Source organism: Scyliorhinus torazame, chromosome 8 (assembly GCF_047496885.1).
Source record: "Scyliorhinus torazame isolate Kashiwa2021f chromosome 8, sScyTor2.1, whole genome shotgun sequence".
Classification (NCBI taxonomy): Eukaryota; Metazoa; Chordata; class Chondrichthyes; order Carcharhiniformes; family Scyliorhinidae; genus Scyliorhinus; species Scyliorhinus torazame.
Genome location: NC_092714.1, coordinates 250,181,540 through 250,203,963, shown reverse-complemented (window position 1 = coordinate 250,203,963; position 22,424 = coordinate 250,181,540). Strand labels below are relative to the sequence as shown.

The following is a 22,424-nucleotide window of genomic DNA, read 5'->3' as shown; positions in this document are numbered from 1 at the left end:
GTGGGAGAGAGGAACCACCACCTCTGGAGCGGAATTCTCCAACCCTCCGCCGGTTCGGAGAATGGCCGGGGGCTGGCTTGAATCCCGCCCCCGCCGGTTGCCGAAGTCTCCAGCACCGGAGATTCGGCGGGGGCGGGAATCGCATCGCGCCGGTTGGTGGGCCCCCCCGCGCGATTCTCTGGCCCGTATGGGCTGAAGACCCGCCGCTAAAATGCCTGTCCCGCCGGCGTAGATTAAACCACCTACCTTACCGGCAGGACAAGGCGGCGCGGGCGGACGGGCTCCGTGGTCCTGGGGGGGGCGCGGGGCGATCAGGCCCCGGGGGGTGCCCCCACGGTGGCCTGGCCCGCAATCGGGGCCCACCGATCCGCGGGCGGGCCTGTGCCGTGGGGGCACTCTTTCCCTTCCGCCTCCGCCACGGTCTCCACCATGGCGGAGGCGGAAGAGACTCCCTCCACTGCGCATGCGCGGGAATGCCGTCAGCGGCCGCTAACGCTCCCGCGCATGCGCCGCCCGGAAATGTCATTTCCGCGCCAGCTGGCGGGGCACCAAAGGCCTTTTCCGCCAGCTGGCAGGGCGGAAATTCGTCCGCCGCCGACCTAGCCCCTTAAGGTTGGGGCTCGGCCCCCAAAGATGCGGAGCGTTCCGCACCTTTGGGGCGGCGCGATGCCCGACTGATTTGCGCCGTTTTGGGCGCCAGTCGGCGGACATCGCGCCGTTTCCGGAGAATTTCGCTCCTGTTCTGCCACTTGAAAAACTCACTCAACATAATCTGACAGCTAAGGTGACAAACAAACACAGCAAATCGCATCTCCAATGTTGCTGTGCAAAAAGTCTTAGCCTGTTGGTAACACAAAAGTTAAATAGGGCAATATGGAGAAACAAGCAGGGCAATGAGTTATTGAAATAATACTGTGATATTAGCAGATGAATGCTCTCCTGGTTGTTTCCAATTCCTCTCTCCCCTAGTTTCTCCGTTAAAATAATGGAGAATAATTTTGAATATATGCATCAGTGCTTGTTCACTAGCACCCAGTTCCACCATTTCAGTGTTTTACAAACCTGTTCCTCATTGAGCACAATCATTGATGGATGTCTTGGAGTAGGCTGCACCATGTTACATTGGCTGTGGAGGTAGTTTTCATAAGCACACATGCCTTCTGTAGCCTGGATTGAGGGGAAGCTGTCCAGCGATAGGTGCTTGTACAGCAAACAGCTGAGGGGAAAATAGACACACTGCATCAACTAATAACCACGATTCAGTCATCTTTTGCAACCCAAGCAAACATTATATTTGGTATAAAAAACAGAAAATGCAGAGAAACAGAGTTGGCGGTTCGAATATAAATGATCTTTCTACAGAACAGTTCTACAGAAGGATCATTTAGATTCAACTTGTCAATTCTGTTTCTCTCTCGATAGATGCTGCCAGACCTGCTGAGTTTATCCAGCAATTTCTGGTTTTATTTCAGATTTCCAGGGTCTGCAGTGTTTTGCTTTCCCTGACAAAAAAGTCTTTCCGTTTTGTGCCAATATATTGAATAAACGCCAGGGTTATTACAAGGGAGTTAAAAAGCATTAAGGTAGACAAATCCCAAGGGCCAGGTGGTATCTATCCCAGATTTCTGAGGGGGACAAGAGATGAAATTGCTGGGCCTCTAACAGAAACTTTTGTGTCCTTGTTGGTCACAGGTGAGATCCCAGAGGATTGGAGGATAGCCAATGTTGTACAGTTATTTAAGAAGGGTTGCAAGGATAATCCGGGTAATTATAGTCCAGTGATCTTGTCGTCAGTGATAGTGAATTGTTGCCTGGTATGGAGAGTAATAGCTGTGAGGAGAGATTGAATAAACTGGGATTGTTGGCCCTAGAGGGACGGAGGCTGAGGGGCGACCTGATAGAAGTTTATGAAATTATTAGGGGTAGAGATAGGGTGAACAGTTGGAGGCTTTTTCCCAGGGCGGAAATGACAATTACAAGGGGGCACAAATTCAAGGTGAGGGGGAAAAGATTCAGTGGAGATGTGCGGGGCAAGTTTTTTTACACAAAGGGTGGTGCTGGCCTGGAATGCACGGCCAAGTGAGGTGGTTGAGGCAGATTTGTTATTGACCTTTAAGACTTATCTGGATAGGCTCATGAACAGACGGGGTATAGAAAGATAAAGAAAGATACAGGCGGTTGGTTGAGATAGGACACATGATCAGCGCACGCACCTTCAGGGGCTAGGATGGCGCCGGAGTGGTTTGCGCCCTGCCGGCCTGCATGGAAGGCCTTTGGCGCCGCGCCAGCCGGGGCCGAAGGGACTCCGCCGGATGGCGCGGGTCCGCACATGCGCGGGAGCGTCAGGGTCTGCTAATGTCATCCCCGCGCATGCGCAGAGGAAACCTTCGCGCCGGCCATTGCGGAGGTTTACACGGCTGGCACGTAGGAATAGAGTGCCCCCACGGCACAGGCCCGCCCTCGGATTGGTGGGCCCCGACCGCGGGACAGGCCACCGTGGGGGCACCTCCCGGGGCCAGATGCCTCCGCGACCCACCAAGAACACCAGAACCCGCCTGCGCTGCCAGGTCCCGCCAGTAAGGGACCACCTCCAATCTACGCCGGCGGGACCGGCATAGAACGTACGGGACTTCGGCCCATCGCGGGCCGGAGAATCGCCGGGGGGGCAGCTGCTAGTGGCCGTCGACAGGCGCGATTCCCGCCCCCGGCAATTTGCGCCGGAGAATTCGGCAGCCAGCGAGGGCGGGATTCACGCCGCCCCCGGCGATTCTCCGACCCGGCGGGGGGGGGGGGGGGGGGGTGGTCGGAGAATCCTGCCCCTGAATTTAAATCCCACCACAGAAACGTGCATTTAAATTCTAAGAATTAATCTGGAATAAAAAAATGAGTCTTGGCAACAGAGAGTATGAAACTACCAGTTGTAAAGACACATTCTGCTAAGGAAGGGAAATTTGCCATTCTTAGTCTGACCTACCTGTGACTCCAGACCCATAGCAATGAGGTTGATTCTGAATTACCCATTGAAATTGCCTAGCAAGCCATTCACTTGAAAGCAAGGTGGCAGCTCATCACCTTCTTGAGGGCAATTCGGGTTGGCAATGCTACACCCGCCTTGGCAATGGCTTTCACACCAACAAGAGGGTCTGCAAGTAGATTGCCATCACACCCAGCAAGAATGGGTCACGTCAGCCTTGCCATTGATGCCCACATCCCGTGAATGAATGAAAAAGACAAACATGCTGTGTAACGTCGGTAATGTGACTCAAAGATGATTGATGCAGGTAGGGCAGTGGATGTTGTCTATGTGGACTTCAGTCAGGCCTTTGACAAGGTCCCTCATGGCAGACTGGTACAAAAGGTGAAGTCACACAGGATCAGAGGTGAGCTGGCAAGATGGATACAGAACTGTCTAGGTCATAGAAGGCAGTGAGTAGCAGTGGAAGGGTGCTTTTCTGAATTGAGGGCTGTGACTAGTGGTGTTCCACAGGGATCAGTGCTGGGATCTTTGCTGTTCATAGTATATATAAATGATTTGGAGGAAAATGTAACTGGTCTGATTAGTAAGTTAGCGGACGACACAAAGGTTGGTGGAATTGCGGATAGCGATGAGGACTGTCAGAGGATACAGCAGGATTTAGATCGTTTGGAGACTTGGGCGGCGAGATGGCAGATGGAGTTTAATCCGGACAAATGTGAATTAATGCATTCTGAAAGTTGTAATACAGGGAGGGAATATACAGTGAATGATGGAACCCTCAAGAGTATTGACTTTCAGAGAGATCTAGGTGTACAGGTTCACACGTCACTGAAAGGGGCAACACAGGAGGAGAAGGTAGTCAAGGAGGCATACGGCATGCTTGCCTTCATTGACCGGGGCATTGAGTATAAAAATTGGCGTCATGTTGCAGCTGTATAGAACCTTAGTTCGGCCACACTTGGAGTATAGTGTTCAATTCTGGTCGCCACACTACCAGAAGGATGTGGAGGCTTTAGAGAGGGTGCAGAAGAGATTTACCAGGATGTTGCCTGGTACGGAGGGCATTAGCTATGAGGAGAGGTTGAATAAACTTGGTTTGTTTTCGCTGGAACGAAGCAGGTTTGGGGCGACCTGATAGAGGTCTACAAAATTATGAGGGGCATAGACAGAGTGGATAGTCAGAGACTTTTTCCCAGGGTAGAGGGGTCAATTACTAGGGGGCATAGGTTTAAGGTGCGAGGGGCAAGGTTTAGAGGATATGTACGATGCAAGTATTTTACACAGAGGGTAGTGGGTGCCTGGAACCCGCTGCCGGAGGAGGTGGTGGAAGCAGGGACGATAGTGACGTTTAAGGGGCACCTTGACAAATACATGAATAGGATAGGAATAGAGGGATGCGGACCCCGGAAGTGTAGAAGATTTTAGTTTAGACGGGCAGCATGGTCGGCACGGGCTTGGAGGGCCGAAGGGTCTGTTCCTGTGCTGTACTTTTCTTTGCTCTTTGCTCTTTACTCTGAAGAGCAAGGAATTGGATTTTCCTTTTGTGGCGTGGTTGAGAGCAGTGCATAAGGTTGGCAGGCATTCTGCAGTTCCTCTGGCATTGGGAGCAGTAACAGGACATTCTGGAGGAGGAGGGTGAACACATTGGTACAAACGACATAGGTTAAAAAAAAAGGGATCAAGCGGCCATCTGGCATTAGAGCTAGCGTATTGAGATGGGTAGAAAAGTGGTTGGCAGACAGGGAACAAAGAGTAGGAATTAACGGGTCCTTTTCCAAATCACAAGCAGTGATTAGTGGGGTACCTCAGGGACCGGCGTTGGAACCCCAGCTATTCACAATATATATTAATGATTTAGATGAGGGAACAAAATGTAATATCTTCAAATTTCGAGATGACACAAAGTTGGGTGAGACGGTGAGCTGTGAGGGGTTGCAAAGATCCTTCTGTGTGATTTGGACAATGTGAGTGAGCAAATGAGTGGCAGATGCAGTATTATTTGGATAAATGTGAGGTTATCCACCTTGGTAGCAAAACCAGGAAGGCAGACGATTATCTGAATGGCCATAAATTAGGAGAGGGCAACGAAACCTGGGAGTCCTTGTACACCAGTCGCTGAAGGTAAGCATGCAGGTACAGCAGGCGGTAAAGAAAGCAAATGTTATGTTGGCCTTCACAGTGAGAGGATTCGAGTACAGGAACAGGGGTGTCTTGCTGCAATTATACAGGGCCTTGCTGAGGTCATAACTGGAATATTGTGTGCAGTTTTGGTCTCCTTATCTGAGGAAGTATGTTCTTGCTCTAGAGGGAGTGCAGCGAGGTTTACCAGACTGATTCCTGGGGTGGCAGGATGGATGTATGAAGAGACTTTGAGGCGGTTAGAATTGTATTCGCTGGAGTTCCGAAGATGGAAGGGGGAATCTCATAGAAACCTATGAAATTAGAACAGAACTAGACAGGGAAGATGCAGGAAGGATAATCCCGATGGTGGATGTGTCTAAAACCAGGGGCGGGATTCTCCATTTTGGGAACTAAGTCTCCCATGCCCGCTGGAAAACGGGCGGAAATCACTCCGGACTTTTTCCTCGAAGGGTCTGGGGTGATTCTCCGTTTTCCAGGGGGGTAGCAGAGCCTCGGCGTGCGTCCCGCAGATTTGGCTGCCGACGGGGCCCTGTTGTTCAGACCGCACAGCCGTGCATGCACACGGCGGTCGCAAGCAGGTCCGCGCATGCGCCTGGCGGCCCATTCGGGGCGGGCGCCGCCAACATGGCGGAGTCACACAGCGGGCCCACGCAGATTAAGGTAGGTCCCCCACAGATCGCGATGGCCCGCCGGTCGGTGGCCCCCGATCGCGGGCCTGGCCACCGCTGAAGCACCCCACCCCCGGAGTCAGATTCCCCCCGCCACCCACCAGGACCGCCACCGTGGCCGCGGGTCCGAGCTCCCGCCATGTGGTACCAGATGTAAACCACGCCGGCGGGAGTTCAGCCGGTCGAACGCAGAGAATCGCCGCGGGGGCCTGTTCCGACGGCCCCTGACCGGCGCCGCGTCGACCGCGCGCGACTGGCGGGTCCGCGGAGAATCGCAGAAGCGCCGGATTTCCGGCGTGAACGGCTATTCTCCGCCCCCGCGCCGTGCGCGATTCCGGCACGGAGGTTCAGAGAATCCCGCCCCAGGTGTCACAGTCTGAGGATACGGGGTAGGCAATTTAGGACAGAGATGAGGATAAGTGACTTCACCCAGAGAGTGGTCGGCCTGTGGAATTCGTTACCACAGGAAGTAGTTGAGGCCAAAACATTGTATGTTTTCAAGAAGCAGTTAGATATAGCACTTGGGGTGAAGGGGATCAAAGGATATTGGGGTGGTGGGGTGGTGTTGCTGGGGAGCAGAATTAGGCTAGTGAGGTGGCTGATCAGCCATGATCATAATGAATGGCGGAGCAGGCTCGAAGAGCCAAATAGCCTCTTCCTGCCCCTACTTTCTATGTTTCTTGTCAGCAACAATGAGTTCTAAGCTTTTACACCAATCCACCGGCGCGGCACGGTGGCACAGTGGTTAGCACTGCTGCCTCACAGCACCAGGGACCCGGGTTCAAATTCCGGCATCTGGTGACCATCTGTGTGGAGTTTGCACGTTTCTTCCTGTGTCTGCGTGGGTTTCCTCTGGGTACTCCGGTTTCTTCCCACAGTCCGAAGATGTGCAGGTTAGTTGGATTGGCCATGATCAATTGTCCCTTAGCGTCCAGGGATGTGTAGGTTAGGTTAAGGGGTTATTGGGATAGGGTGGAGTGCTCTTTCAGAGGGTCAGTGCAGGCTCAATGGGCCGAATGGTCTCCTTCTGCACAGGAGGGATTCTATGATTCCACAGATTTTCAATGAACCGGAAAATAAGGGAGTAAAGTCAGACTGTTAAAACCCATAGCAAGTCTGCTTAATGATTTTTTTTTTGTACCCTAACACTGGTCACTCAGGATTGAATGTGGATGTGTACAACATACTATGCACAAAACAAGAACATGCCAACCAATTCAGAAATAGTGTCAAAAGGTTTCACATGAGCAAAAGAGTAATTAAAAGTTGTTCAACTAAATCCCATCACAAGGGGGTCTGCCTGGGAGGGTGGATGAGCAAGAGATAACATCAAGGGTTGGGGAAACTGGCACGTACGGGTGAGGGCCAGTGTACAAAGCTGAGTAAATATATCATTTTGCCATGTATATATCTTGCTCTGCGCGATTTCTCGTTTTTTTTGTTACGGGGGGGGGGGTTATTGTTTGTAAGGGAGAAAAATTGTGTTAAAAAACTTTAATAAATATATATATTTTTTAAACTAAATCCCATCACACTCCATGTCATACTAACTTTTGAGTGTTGTCCTGAGGGCTCACTGTATAGGTGCAGGGTTCAGTTACTTTGAGCTGAAGGATTGGTGCTTCATAGTACGCACTCGGTAGCAACACGAGGTAATCCTGCAAGATAAAGCAATGTGAGACTCTGTACAAGAGTAACGTTGCATGGTTGGATTTGGTTTTGTCTCGCATAATAAAAATTTTCTATTTTTGAACAACCATGTCTTCCTTTTCAAAGCTTCTACCCCTCAGAGAGCTACCACCTATAACAATCAGCAAATTAGGGCAGCACGGTAGCATTGTGGATAGCACAATTGCTTCACAGCTCCAGGGTCCCAGGTTCGATTCCGGCTTGGGTCACTGTCTGTGCGGAGTCTGCACATCCTCCCCGTGTGTGCGTGGGTTTCCTCCGGGTGCTCCGGTTTCCTCCCACAGTCCAAAAGATGTGCAGGTTAGGTGGATTGGCCATGATAAATTGCCCTTAGTGTCCAAAATTGCCCTTAGTGTTGGGTGGGGTTACTGGGTTATGGGGATTGGGTGGAGGTGTTGACCTTGGGTAGGGTGCTCTTTCCAAGAGCCGGTGCAGACTCGATGGGCCGAATGGCTTCCTTCTGCACTGTAAATTCTATGTAAATCCTAAGTCCTAAGATGAGACAAGTTCACCGTTTCCTTTTAAAAATGTTTTCAATGTTCCTGCGGAAGAAAACGATCATCGTCTCCATTGGTTAACAGATCCAATGCAGATTGATAACGTTTGTCCCCTTCAGTCTTGGGGCCTACCCAAAGCCCAGTGCAAACCCATGCCAGCTTTCAAGTTCTGCCAAGCCTATCAGGTGAATTCCCGAACAGTATTCCCAGACACTTTGCCAAAGCTTAACGTAAATGTTGCCAAAGATTTGATCAGTCGCTTTTTCCACCACCATCACAATGGAATTTAGGGCATTTCCTACGTGGAGTAGCAACCCATAGAAAACAGACTCTGCCACAAATTATTGCCTCCCCCCCTGTACAATTGGCCTCAGTGGTATCTTCTCCCAACCCAGATGTTTTGGTTACTTGGACGTTAATAAAAGTAACTTTGAATATGTTGTCTACTCTTTCCGTTCAATTACAAAAAAAGAAATCTTTTCATGAACGCAGGATGTTTTCAAGCCAATTTTGCTCACTTAGTTAATTTAAAAAATACAATTGTCAAACTGTTACTTGGTTAGCCCTGATTTTCTCTAATTGCCTCTGTCTCCAGATTGACACCCCAGACAGAAAAAGAAGCCAATCCATTCAAGTCTCAAGGGAACCACTTGATCGTAGGCATCAGTTGGATGTCTTTTTCCCAGTTCGCAGAGCCATGTAAGCTGGAATTGATAAAACTAACTTTTCTCTTATGATGTTGGAGAAAATGTTATTCAATAATGGAAGCCAGCACTTTAAACAGAGAAATTTCTCTCCATCATCACCAGTCTTAAGATAATTCTGAACAGTGATAAAGAGAAGCAAAACGGTTCCAATTGAATTACTTCATTTCAGATCATATATAATTGATTACTCTCCCAGCAGGTCTGGTGGCATCTATCGGGTGGATCTTTCAGCTGCAGTGTCATCGAAGAGGTCCATCTCCCAGCCTCACAGTGTCCCTGGCGATCCATCTTCTTCCTTCAGGAGGTCTATCTTCTTCGCTTGACTGTGGATCAGTGATGTTGGGTGCCTTTTGAATACGGTACCCAGACATGCAATAAAACCCACCCCGCTACAGGATACGGCACTGAACCCCGGATGCATTATTAATGAGATCGGGGCCAGAAGATATGATGTGGCTTCCCATTGGCCCCTGCAGCAGGAAACAATCCCTGTTCCCACACCTACCTCCCAGATGGGAGAAGTCTGCCAAGTGTTTTACATCATGGGCGAAATTCTCCGTCATCGACGCGATGTCCGCCGACAGGCGCCAAAAACGGCGCAAATCAGTCCGGCATCGCGCCGCCCCAAAGGTGCGGAATCCTCCGCACCTTGAGGGGCCGAGCCCTAACCTTGAGGGGCTAGGCCCGCGGCGGACTGATTTCCGCCCCGCCAGCTGGCGGGAAAGGCCTTTGGTGCCCCGCCAGCTGGCGCAAAACTGACATTGCCGGGCGGCGCATGCGCGGGAGCGTTAGCGGCCGCTGACGGCATTCCCGCGCATGTGCAGTGGAGGGAGTCTCTTCCGCCTCCGCCATAGTGGAGACCGTGGCGAAGGCGGAAGGAAAAGAGTGCCCCCACGGCACAGGCCCACCCGCGGATCGGTGGGCCCCGATCGCGGGCCAGGCCATCGTGGGGACACCCCCCGGGGCCAGATCGCCCCGCGCCCCCCCCAGGACCCCGGAGCCCGCCCGCGCCGCCTTGTCCCGCCGGTAAGGTAGGTGATTTAATCTACGCCAGCGGGACAGGCATTTTAGCGGCGGGACTTCGGCCCGATTCCCTCCCCCGCTGAATATCCGGTGCCGGAGAATTCGGCAACCGGCGGGGGCGGGATTCACGCCAGCCCCCGGCGATTCTCCGACTCGGCGGGGGGTCGGAGAATCTCGCCCCATGTTACACAGTTAAATTGTGTTTTAACAAGACTAATTTATTGTCAGGTTTAAGATGCAAGCTTTTAGTAAAGGCACAGGTCAATCATTATTAAACACTGTATTTTATAATGTCAGAGGAAACTTTTTCATCAGTTTTCATTTTTTTTTAAATTTAGAGTACCCAATTCTTTTTTTTCCAATTATGGAGCAATTTAGCGTGGCCAATCTATCTACCGTGCACATCTTTGGGTTGTGAGGGTGAGACCCACAGAGGCACGGGGAGAATGTGCAAACTCGACATGGACAGTGACCCAGGGCCGGGATTCGATCCCGGGTCCTCAGCACCGTGAGCTGTGCTAACCATTTTGGAAACAAATATTTGCTGTTACCAACCTCAAAGCAAATAATGAATTGGAAACCCAAGGTTTCAACAGCTCAGACCTAAATGTAGCTCTGTGGATTTGGCAAAACACAACATGCCACCACTCAAAAGGTGAGGAGGATGTTACAATGTGACAGCTACAATGTGACAGTATTAACATTTTTAAATAGAAATACTGGCCTTGGAACTGCGCCTGAACTGGCTCAGGTACTTTACTGTTCTGCAACGGAAGCATGCTGACGAGTCTTGCCATTCGCGGAAGGAAGAGTTCAAGTACAATCCCTCAGTCGATCAACTGAGAATCTTCATTTGATACCCCTATAGATTTGTCTGATGGCCAAACTGCCACACTCTCCTAACCAAGGATGTGAACATTACAGGAACTAACAAGTAAACCAGTGACAATGGAAGAGAAATCATCAAAGCATCCTTTTAATTAAAATATCAGACCTGGGTGGCAAAGATTTTCACATATACAAGTTGGACTTGTTGCACTCAATTTCCAAAGCCCAAACTATTTCCTGCGCTTCTACTGGCAGACTGTCACACTGGCACGGGTGGCTTTTGCAGCATCCATGCCATCTGACTGTAACCACTATGGCACGCTATGCAAGTGCAAATCAGGTACCAGGCAGTGGCTTTCCCAAGATGACTGACTCAACTTTTAACCTATGCCCGTAATGCGGTCCTTCTAAGAAACTGCAGGAAGCCTCAAAAGAAATTTAAGTTTTTGTTTCTGTAGTTACCTCAAATGGAGGCAGGAGTTGCAGGGGTCCACTACTGTAGCCTCTTTCCAGCCCACTTTAGCCCCCTCAGTCCCTCATTTAATCTATCCTGCTGCCACCACCCATGGCCCCAACCCCCACCCCACCGTTATATCCAGCCCTACGCCCCTTTCTCTTTGATGCTATCTCCCCTCCTTTGCAATAACAGCTCAATGTGTAGCTGCTGTGTCAGAACCTTAGTTATGACAATTGCTCTATGCCTAAAATATTAAGTTGCTTTTCAATACAAGCATTTTCAGCATTTTTCTTTATTATCTCAAGTTCTGGCTCATACTAATTTGCCCATTAAATAATTCCTTAAAACATCATCTCAAACCTCGGACCAGGGGCTAAATGTCTTCCTTTCATGTTCCTGAACTGCACAAGCCTCACCCCAAAATGTTCTTGAGTTAGCAAGGATTCAATGGCATGTATTGTAGAGTAAAAATACTTTGAATCATTTGAGGAAGTACATAGTAGACCTCTAATTACATGCACCCACAGCCATTGCCCAAGTTAAGATTTATTCTGCCCCTCCCTCCCCCCAAAGAAACATCGGTATCACACACTGCATTTCCATACAACAGTTCTTGCACATGAAACCCAGCACAAATGATTCTTACCAAGAGGATACCCTCTGCTTCGATCATCACAGACCACGCGCCAGGGTTGAGCACAAACGGTTCCACGAATGTATTCTGTGGCACAGTGACAAAGTTTGGCTCTGTGCTAGGGGCAAAAATGATCTGCTTTGTCTGCTCGGAACCTGGGCACCAAGACACAAAATATAACATCATTCCTCTATTTAAATACAGGAAGGTTGCTCAATTCAAATGGGACAAAGGTGAAATAATAACTTGATGAAACAAAAGATTTAAGAGTATTAGTGTAACTATGGGAGGCTCTTCCAGATTTCCAATGAATCAATCAGTTGAATCATATTGCTGCTGAACTTAACAAAGACGACTCAAATTAAATCTGGCTGGTACGAAAGTTGCGAAAGATCATCGGCGTTTTCAAAATGTATTATAGCAACACAATTGACCATTTACTTTAATTCCTATACTTCAACAGCCGGTCTATTCACAAAACGGGCACAGATAAGGGAAACCACTTGGGCTCATCCATCTGCAAAGACCGCTCAGGTTCACCTGCATTACCCTACCTGAACGTTCTCTTTGAAAACAAATTCTTGATATCAGTTCTACATTTGCCTTTTTAAGTATGAACCTGCATCTCCTTCGCCTATGGTCAAAATTTGGTTTGGAGCAATATTCTGAATTTACCTTTTTCTACCTTAAGTCATGGTCAGTTCCAATTCAATATTTGGGATCAATTTTATACGGTCTCCTCTGTACTGCATCCAGGGTTTGAATATTTTTATTTTGCCTCGGTTACTATGATTAGACACAGTACCACAGTGTACTGGTACTAAATTCACATGGTTAAAGCAGAGAATTTCTTCGGACTGGTATTATTTAGCCTCACTCAATAATGACTTGCATTTTTGTAATGACTTTAACGCAGCAATAATGCAGCACGGTAGCACAGTGGTTAACACTGTTGCTTCAGGGGCAGCACGGTGGCGCAGTGGGTTAGCACTGCTGCCTCACGGCGCCGAGGTCCCAGGTTCGATCCCAGCTCTGAGTCACTGTCCGTGTGGAGTTTGCACATTCTTCCCGTGTTTGCGTGGGTTTCGCCCCCACAACCCAAAGATGTGCAAGGTAGGTGGATTGACCACACTAAATTGCTCCTTAATTGGAAAAAAGGAATTGGGCACTCTAAATTTATTTTTTTTTAAACACTGTTGCTTCACAGCTCCAGGGTCCCAGGTTCGATTCCCGGCTTGGTTCACTATCTGTGCAGAGTCTGCATGTTCTCCCCATGTCTACATGGGTTTCCTCCGGGTGCTCTGGTTTCCTCCCACAGTCCAAAGATGTGCAGGTTAGGTGGATTGGCCATGCTAAATTGCCTTTAGTGCCAAAAAGGTTAAGTGGGGTTACTGGGGTACGGGGATAGTGTGGGCTTGGATAGGATGCTCTTTCCAAGGGTCGATGCCGACTTGATGGGCCAAACGGCCTCCTTCTGCACTGTAAATATTATGATTCAAGGTACTTCACAGGAACATAACAAAATAAAATGAATGCTGAGACAAAGGAGGAGATATCAGGAGGGCTGACAAAAATATGACAAAACAGGTAGGTTTTAAGGTGGGTATTCAAGGAGGTGGAGAGGTTTAGTGAGCGTTTTCAAAGTGCACAGCCTAGTCGACTGAAGGTATGGCCATCAATAGTGGGGTGGAGCAAGGGGTGGTATGTGGATCAGAGTGCAAAATCTACTGCTTGGATTTGGCAGTCATAGGACAGGAGGAAGAAACTCAATGAGGAATTTAAACATGAGGATGAGAATTTCAAATCTGAGACATTGGGGCATTGGGTGCCAATAGAGGTCAATGGGCACAGAGGTGATGGGCGAGTGATACTCATGCCAGGATTTTCCATTCCCCCCCACCGCAGAGGATTTTCCTGTAGCAGATGCAGAAAGCTATGGGTCACCGGTGGGAAATTCCGGTCGCACCGAATCCATGGGTGTTTGAGTGGCTTTCCCACCCTGCTGCCTGGGAACTTGCCACGAAGGGTTGACTTCGGTGGGACAAGAAGATCCTTCCGGCGGGAAAGGTTGGAAAATCCCGCCCTTAGTATGGGAAAGGGCACAGGTGACAGAGATGTGGATGAGCTGAAGATTACCAAGGATGAAGAATGATAGACCGGCATTCTATTTGCTTATTGCATTGTTATATGGGAATTATAAATCATTGTCAAAGCTGCATCTTCTCCACAATCTAAAATGCTTCACAACAGCAGCTAATCACAGAGAGAATTCAACATGAAACAGATTGATCACCCCAGTCCATGGCTCCATTTCAAAATTACACTGAACTAACTCATTTCAGTGGAGACAATTCCCTCAGCCAGTCTGGACCTGAGAGATGTAAATCAGAGTGTTGCCGCTCCCAACTGCTAACCAGCAAGCCCAGCTTGTGAAATTGAGCGAGAACACAGGCCTGGAGTTTCCTCTGTGGGTCCAGTCCACAAGTTTGATCCCAAAATGGCCCTATTCTAATGCCAATTTATGTTCAAATTCCCTGCATTAGAATCGGCCGGAGTGTAAAAATGGGTGGCAATCAGCATAAACAATTGGGGTCAAAGGGAAGCACCAAACGCACAGGATAAAGTCTTTGTTTAAGAATAAAAATTGAATTTTTGACTCATTTAACCATCCAGGGCTGATTAGCCACAGCATATTTTGGAACGTGCAGAGAAGCTTTTCAATTTGTACAATACTTATACAGATACGGATGCCATTAAAATGCATTCAAAGAAACAGAAAACATTATTGCAGATCGCAGTGGGAAATTAAAAAATAAATGCCCAGAAAGCATCATGCTTTTCCATGCTGCCCCTGAAAATCTGGTCATAGTTTTGAGCCAATAAGCAAATAAACTGCAGGAATGTCACACCCAAGGCTCTCTAACATGGGGTCAGGGATATACTTGCACTCCAGGCAGTTCAGAGAAGGACCAATGGGTGGATTCCTGGGATGAAGAGGTTTGTCTTATGATGAAAGGCTGAGAAATTAGGCCTATAATTGTTGGAGTTCAGGAGAATGAGGGGTGATCTTACTGAAGCATGTAACATCCTGAGGTAGCTTGACAGAGAAGAAGTTGAGATGATGGGGGACGGTGGAATTCCGTGGTGTGAAGGGGGTTGTACGATGTCCGTGCTTTTTGTGTATTCTTTTTTTTTACATTTAGTCACCCTTTAAAAAATGGAAGCCAGGATTGCTGGCGGGAGGGACTAAGTGTCGAATAAATATATTGGGAAAAGGCGTCAGGCTGCACCCAGCCATTCCCGCCTGAGCTAATACCTCGTCAAAAGAAAAAAGTGAAATTTCTAACCGGTGTTTACTGGAACGAGGGGCTCTGCTTCAGGAAAAAGGCTCACCCATTTAAGGTGGAGATGAGGAGGAATCTCTACCCCAAAGGGCAGTATTTGCTGAGCCATTGAATGTGTTCAAGGATCTGATACAGTTTAAGGACATGCCCAAAGCTTAGGGGATTCTGGCAGGGGTTTGCAGATGTCATGTCCATGGTGCTGTAAACAAGGGTGGCACCGAGTCCAGAGGTGGCGATTTTTGGGGTGTCGGAAGATCCGGAAATCCAGGAGGAGAAAGAGGCAGACGTTCTGGCCTTTGCTTCCCTGGTAGCCCGGAGACGGATGTTATTAGCTTGGAGGGACTCAAAGCCCCCGAAATCGGAGACCTGGCTATCTGACATGGCTCGCTTTCTCTGCTTGGAGAAAATCACGTTCGCCCTGAGTGGGTCAATGTTAGGGTTTGCCCGGAGGTGGCAACCGTTAGTCGACTTCTTTGCAGAAAATTAATCGTCAGCAGAAGGGGGGAGGGGGGTAGCTTAGTTCAGTGTAGGGGGTTAATAAAGGTGGTACCTGTAAGGGAGGAAGACAGCTTTTGCACTATGTATATAAATTCATGTACATTGTTTATTTTGTTGTTGTAAAACCAAAAATACCTCAATAAAATGTTTATTTTAAAAAAAGAATGAGTTCAAGGCTGGATGAGATTCTGAACCAAAGGGAAGTTTAAGGGTTGCAGGCAACAGGCAGGAGAGTGATAGACAGCCATAAAAGCCATGATATTACCGAATGGTGGAGCAGGCTCAAGCGCCTATTTCTAATGTGATTACTGGCAGAGATGCATTCGGGTCCAGGGATTAACAGGTGATCATAAATTATCAAAGTCTAGGGGGTGTATTGCACTTACATGCAAAATTTCCAAATCTTTTAGTTTGCATGCATGGTATGCGCCACAATTGCATCCGCTGGGGTCATGGAGGGGGGATATTAAGGCATTCTGAGGTCAAAATTGGGTCAAATCAGGTGAGCCATTAAGACGACTATAAAAAGAATTGAAACAGTTTCTACGATCAGGAAATTCTTTAGCGTCAGTTAACTGCAGTTTTAGTTTAGATTTTAATCTCGGACAAAAGACCGGAGGAAGAAATATCGGTTGACACTGAGTTTGTGTTATCATCAGGGAGTCTCACAGACAACTTTAACTCAGAAAATCAGCCATTTATAGTATCATTCCTCCCTCATGTTAATTCATAGGAAACTCCACAAATGACTACAGGAGGACTTTAGTATCTGACTATAAATTGTTAAGCATAATGGAACATTTATAATAACAGATTTTTTTGGTAAAAGTAACAGCAAAGGAGACGTTCCACTGAGACACTCAGATCACTGTTGGAAGTTGAGTTTCAGAGTACTGGTACTTCAGTGGCACCATCCTTCCAATCCTAGTGTGAAACTCTGTGATGAAATACATTAAAAAGGAGTTTTGTGCAGTCGGGATTTCTGCTTCAACGCTTCATTTGGTCAGCGGATTTGGGCAACTCCATTAATGGCGCCTGTATCTCCCAAACTACCAACAAAGAGGGAGGAGAAAGAAAAGTAGGAAAGCTAATGGAGGATCCAATATCTGCTCCTTGGGTCCCTGAAGGTATTGGAATCGGAATATCCAGTACCACCTGTAGCAACAGGTAGCAAGGACCCTAGAAAGTCCAGCCACTGCTTCTGTGAGTTTGAAGGCAGGGGATTCTGTGAGTTTGAAGGCAGCAATTGCTGGCAGAGGGCAACGAGCCTACTACTTCCAAATGAACCAACGGTACAATGCCGAGCCCTACTGGGCTTTGCTAACTCTGAAGACTTTGAGCAACTGGATTAGTTTCACAGCACCGTACTGATGCACTCAGTTTAACTACCGAAACCTGTAGGGGCCAGCACACATGGGGCTAAAACCTTACCTGGTCTGTGTCCCTGATAAGCTGTAACTTTGCCAAATACAGTGGCAGATCCTGTATTAATATACCTCAAGATGAAACGAAACAAATAAAGCTCCGAATCCGTCACATGCATCGTTATTTTGACTCTATTCTGTAAAAATGAAAAGGAATTTGACAATGGCACATAGGTGTGACTAGGACTATAATTAGCAAAGGAGATTTGATATAATAGATGCAAAGTCTCCCTTTACTTGAAAGAAATCCACCTGCAAAGCATGTTAGCCTCGTTCACACCTACAAGCAATGCCAGCTATGTACTGGAGCAAATCACTAGACTTGCAGAAAGGGGTGAATAATAAGCAAAGACATTTAATGTAAATATAGGTCTAAAAGCCACTTACAGTTCCCACAATCAAGACTTAATTCGCTGACCATCACCATTCCTTTCACATCAGCAGATCCGCGGTTCACATAGCGGAAGACTATGCGAAACAGGTCAGGGGAGGTCACATTGACAGTCACAACTACCTTAGGCTGGGGGAAAGAGAAGCGGATGGGAAGCATGATACTTAATTCCACCACCTCAGCAAGCAACATTCTACAAGCCAGCAGCCCAAATACACAAAGCGTGCATACTATACAAGTTCAAAAAGAAATTAAATTCCAGCTCTGAGTCAATGTCGCAATATGATATAACTACTAGATCAGATGAATTTAACACGTCTTAAACAAACATGAATGGTTCACAAATGTATTTGAGACTTGTCAAAAGCAGTTATAACATTTTATCTTTATTAATATTAATATTTAAATATTAAAAGACAGAAATATTAACTTTTCATTCAAGTGATATATGAGTGTGACACATCATACTCAAAGGTGTATGTTATAGACTATAATCTCCTTGCCATTGTCTCTCCTACATATATGCAAGGATTACAACAAGGTACCATAAGAAGGAGAATTAGGACAGGTCTGGCAAACAGTTAGAATGAACGGCTGAATTAACACAAAAGGTTTTTGTCTATGCGACTTGTAGCAAGCATTGGGTTTGGTGCTCATTTCGGTGAGGTGCATCAGTGCTGAGCATTAATATCTCTCTTCAAACTGCCCGTGCAGCATCAACATTGAGCATTCCTTCACCCATTGGGTCATTGAAGGATTCCAAAATCTGATTTGAAGTTACTCATGGATAATCACATTTTCACCCACAGTCAGCCTTTTTAACATAAATCTCTCCACGTCCAATGCCACGCTTGCATGGGTTAGTGGAGCGCTGGAAAGATGCGGATGAAGACCTGTACAATTGTTCACAGCTATGCCATGGCCCAGTTTGAAACAATAACCATTCTCAAGTGAGTGGGCTGAGAGACAAAACTTAGAAGGTGGGGCCTGGTAAAAGATTTCTCAAAGTTCAGGGTAGCATCCCAATTACTGCGCTAGCTGACCATGAAGTCTAACTTCTTTGCGAAGTAGATTTCTCACTTACCTGAATTGGAGACATCTGCGCATACCCCCTCCAGCTAAAACTTTCAAACTCAAGTGGATTAAAGCCAAAACGAACAGCCCTCCCTTCAGGGGTCATACCATCCTCAATCTCAAACCCCAGATGATGCAGGTCAGGGAAGTAATGGTCAGGCTTTGCTCTAAAAACAGAAATCATGAAGAGAATCTGCAATGAAACCTATCACTGATTCAGCTCAGCAACTTATTTTGGGTCAAAGGAAACATTGATGTTAGATCACAGAATTTCCCTACTTTTAGCTATTTGCTTCTACCTTTTCTCATTTTCAGGCCTACTTCCTTGAGGATCAGTCTACATGTCAGCAAGTGGGAAACTGGGAAAATAAATTTCAAAAGCTTTATGAGTCAACTAACAGAGAGAACACATCGATGTGAAGTCACATAAAATCAGGTTAGCCTCCCATTTTCCACTTGGAGGGTCAGAAGGCCCACCTACATGGAAAAGGATGTCACTAAACAATTTTAAAAGACAAGGTTAGGGGGATTATTGGGCTACAGGGATAGGGTGGAGGTGTGGGCTTAAGTAGGATGCTCTTTCAAAGGGCCGGTGCAGACTCGATGGGCCGAATGGCCTCCTTCTGCACTGTAAATTCTATGATTCTATGACAATGGTCACACATTAGAATATGCCAAAAATATGTGACTGCAGGCATTATTTAAAATTATTTTATTTTAATTTAAATAACCCAGTTCTTTTTTTTTTCAATTAAGGGGCAATTTAGCGGGCCAATCCACCTCCCCTGCACATTTTTGGGTTGTGGGGATGAGACCCACGCAGACATGGGAAGAATGTGCAAACTCCACAAGGACAGTGACCAGGGCCGGGATCAAACATGGGTCCTCGGCGCCGTGAGACAGCAGTGCTAAAGGCTTTTAATTATAAGGGTTAAATTATGAGGGCAGTTGTATTTCCTTCAGCTTAGTAGATTGATGTCCTAAATCAAGGTCTTTAACATTATAAGGGGATTGAATGGTGGTTGTGAAAAGCACTAGATAAAAATGCAAGTCTTTCTGATTCTTGTATAGGCTGGATACAGAGAATGAGAAATCAGAATGCATTTCTTCATGAAAATCTGAAACTATGGGCAGAATTCAATGGTCGCGGTGGACCGGTAAACTAGTGGCAACCCCACCGTGGCTATGTCCAGGAGGCTCGAGGGACTTAATCCCAATCAGGCACCTACCTATCTGGTCAGTGTTGGAATTCCCAGCTCCTGTGAGAGGACCACCACCCACCCTCCGCCCCGAAGTCCTGCCTCCAAATGCTGCTAGCCAATCAGAAGTCGGGAGCTTTCTCGTAGCGGCAGCACTGGTTAAATACCGGTGTGGCAGGACTTGAAGCCCTTCAAGTGGCCACTGTACGGTACTAATTCCACGGTGACTCTTCACAGCAATTTGCAGAATAATTTTGAATAACATTAATTAATACATCATATGAGAGTTAAGGTAGAAAATATGGATAGATTCAGAAGGTAGAGAGGTGTGGATAAAAACTCAAATTTGGGGAAAGAAAATACCTCATTGATAACTTACACATTTTGTGGCAATAGAGCGCTCCTTGGGCGGGATTCTCCGATATCGGCGTGATGTGCGCCGACCGGCACCAAAAACGGCGTGAATCAGTCCGGCATCGCGCCGCCCCAAAGGTGCAGAAGTCTCCGCATCTTGAGGGGCTGAGCCCTCACCTTGAGGGGCTAGGCCCACGCCGGACTGATTTCCGCCCCCCCAGCTGGTGGGAAAGGCCTTTGGTGCCCCGCCAGCTGGCGCAAAACTGACTTTGCCGGGCGGCGCATGCACGGGAGCGTCAACGGCCGCTCACGGCATCCCCGCGCATGCGCAGTGGAGGAGGTCTCTTCCGCCTCCATCATGGTGGAGACCATGGTGAAGGCGGAAGGAAAAGAGTGCCCCCACGGCACAGGCCCGCCCGTGGATCGGTGGGCCCCGATCGTGGGCCAGGCCACCGTGGGGGTACCCCCCGGAGCCAGATCCCCCCCCCCCCAGGACCCCGGAGCCCGCCCGCACTGCCATCCCAAAGGTGGTTCAATCCACACCGGCTGCCGTGGGTTGACAGCGGCGGGTCTTCGGCCCATCGCGGGCCGGAGAATCGCCGGGGGGGCGCCAACCGGCGCGGCGCGATTCCCACCCCCGTCGAATATCCGGTGCCGGAGAATTCGGCAACCGGCAGGGGCGGGATTCACGCCAGCCCCCGGCGATTCTCCGACCCGGCGGGGGGGGGGGTCGGAGAATCCCACCCCTTATTTCCAAGGTGCACGTGTAGTTAAAACGTCTTTGTGGCTCTGTCCATTTACAGATGCAATGACCATCAAAAGTGACTATCATGCACAGTATCATACCACAGTACATCATGGTTACTGGTATAAGTCCCATTTAAAACATGCATCCAATAATTTATGACCGAAAACGTGAATTGTGATTAAATATCAAAAGGAGATTGCTGGGCAGATACAAGAACGTAGGAAATCTAGTTTTGATTCTTACCTGTTACATGCCCGTCCTTCGACATTCTGTCTGCACTGACAACTTCCTGATCGATCAGCACACGTCAAACTACCCAATGAGCCTCCTATGTCACACTGGCAGCCTGCAGGTCCAACAAAAAAATTAACGATAGTTGTGCTTGTAAAGCTTGAAATTGATACACGTCCCAACAAGCATTCCTCTTTATTGAACGCTTGATAACACCAGCTCATTATAAGTCTATCTGTTCTAACGGTAACTGTTACAAGTTGACTGAGTTTCATCTTTCCCAGGTTGATCGAAATTGTAGAACACGCAATGGGACTGCCACAGGCTGTGTTATAGTGAAGGTTGGTCACATTTGGGAGTTAGGAAGTTGGCAATACCTACAGGGAGAGTCCCAAAGAAATTTGTCACACTCAACTGGGTTTCCAGAACTTTGGATTATTCAGTTAAAGCAAACCATCCAACTCGACATTTTTTTCCTCCGTTCAATATGTTCTATTTTAGTGGAACAGTGATGTCAGTTTAGATTGGAGCTGGAGGGAAGAAACAAGAGCTGGAGGAAGGGGAGAAGTTCAAAGAGCTGCAGACCACAGAACTGAAGGGCATTAAAGGTGGGATCAGCCTCATGCATGCGTGCTGTGGGGAAGGGACTGACCTGTAATTCTTGTGGTGGTGTGAGGAAGCAGGATATCCCTACTTGTCAGTGGAGGGGGTGATGGGGGGGGGTTGCAGGATTTGTATTGTGGAGGGGAGGGGGCCAACAACTGGACCTTTGTAATGGGACACCCACTCAAAATGATGGCCTGAGCGCCCCCATATGCATAGATTTGCATGGCAAGGGAGAGGGAATCGTTCTTTGGCACCGCTCCTAATGTCAGCGCACACCAGGAGCAATTCTACACCGGCGGGAGAACTCAGTCTCCCAAACGGAGAATCGAGCCCCCAGTTACCCCTTGGGAGATTTGTTGAAGCTCAGAAGAGCAGAGTGAGGAAATGCCCCTTGGACAAGCTGCCTATCCTACTGAAGTGAGTGGGATACAGGTTACAGCGGTCTAACACTGTCAGCTGCTCTACGCTGTATTTTCCATCAACACGGGCTTTCTTTAATCCTTTTATCTGTCAGGTAATAACTCACTTCGAAAGCCAAACAAACCAGTCCCAGCAGCTGCCAGAGTTTATTTAGACTTTTACTACAGCAGCTTCAGGAGATCAACGGAAACCACAGGCAAGAGATTCCGGCCTGCCGTAACAACAAAAAAGGGCCAAAGAGGTCATACACCTCAGACCCCAGCTTGCAGTTCCTGGTTCTGTTTAAATGCAAAGAAAAGCAGTCAAGCTGGGTAACAGGGAACTTACCTTGACAGCCCAAATAGTTCCTGTCATCGAGGTTATAGTATCCTGCTTTGCAAGTTGTACAATGGTGAGTGCAGACATTAGGCTTACAGAAACATTGGCCGTCACCCTACAAAGCAAAGAAGCAACATTACAGAGGCCACCTGAAACAAAACCTTTGCCTACTTTGGTGAGAAATATTTTCAATTG

At 47.9% G+C, this 22,424-nt stretch overlaps 1 protein-coding gene across 1 annotated transcript in view; it reads right to left on the bottom strand.

Moving 5' to 3' along the window:
- lama5 (laminin, alpha 5) overlaps positions 1-22,424 on the bottom strand; it is a 377,969-nt gene that overhangs the window by 168,576 nt on the left and 186,969 nt on the right. Inside the window, exons 20-26 of the mRNA XM_072515083.1 lie at positions 22,239-22,344; positions 20,898-21,000; positions 18,364-18,520; positions 17,276-17,408; positions 11,635-11,777; positions 7,339-7,445; positions 1,063-1,216 (exon numbers count right to left, since the gene is read on the bottom strand). Coding sequence (XP_072371184.1) covers positions 1,063-1,216; positions 7,339-7,445; positions 11,635-11,777; positions 17,276-17,408; positions 18,364-18,520; positions 20,898-21,000; positions 22,239-22,344 — 903 coding nt within the window. The remainder of the gene's footprint in view (positions 1-1,062; positions 1,217-7,338; positions 7,446-11,634; positions 11,778-17,275; positions 17,409-18,363; positions 18,521-20,897; positions 21,001-22,238; positions 22,345-22,424) is intronic.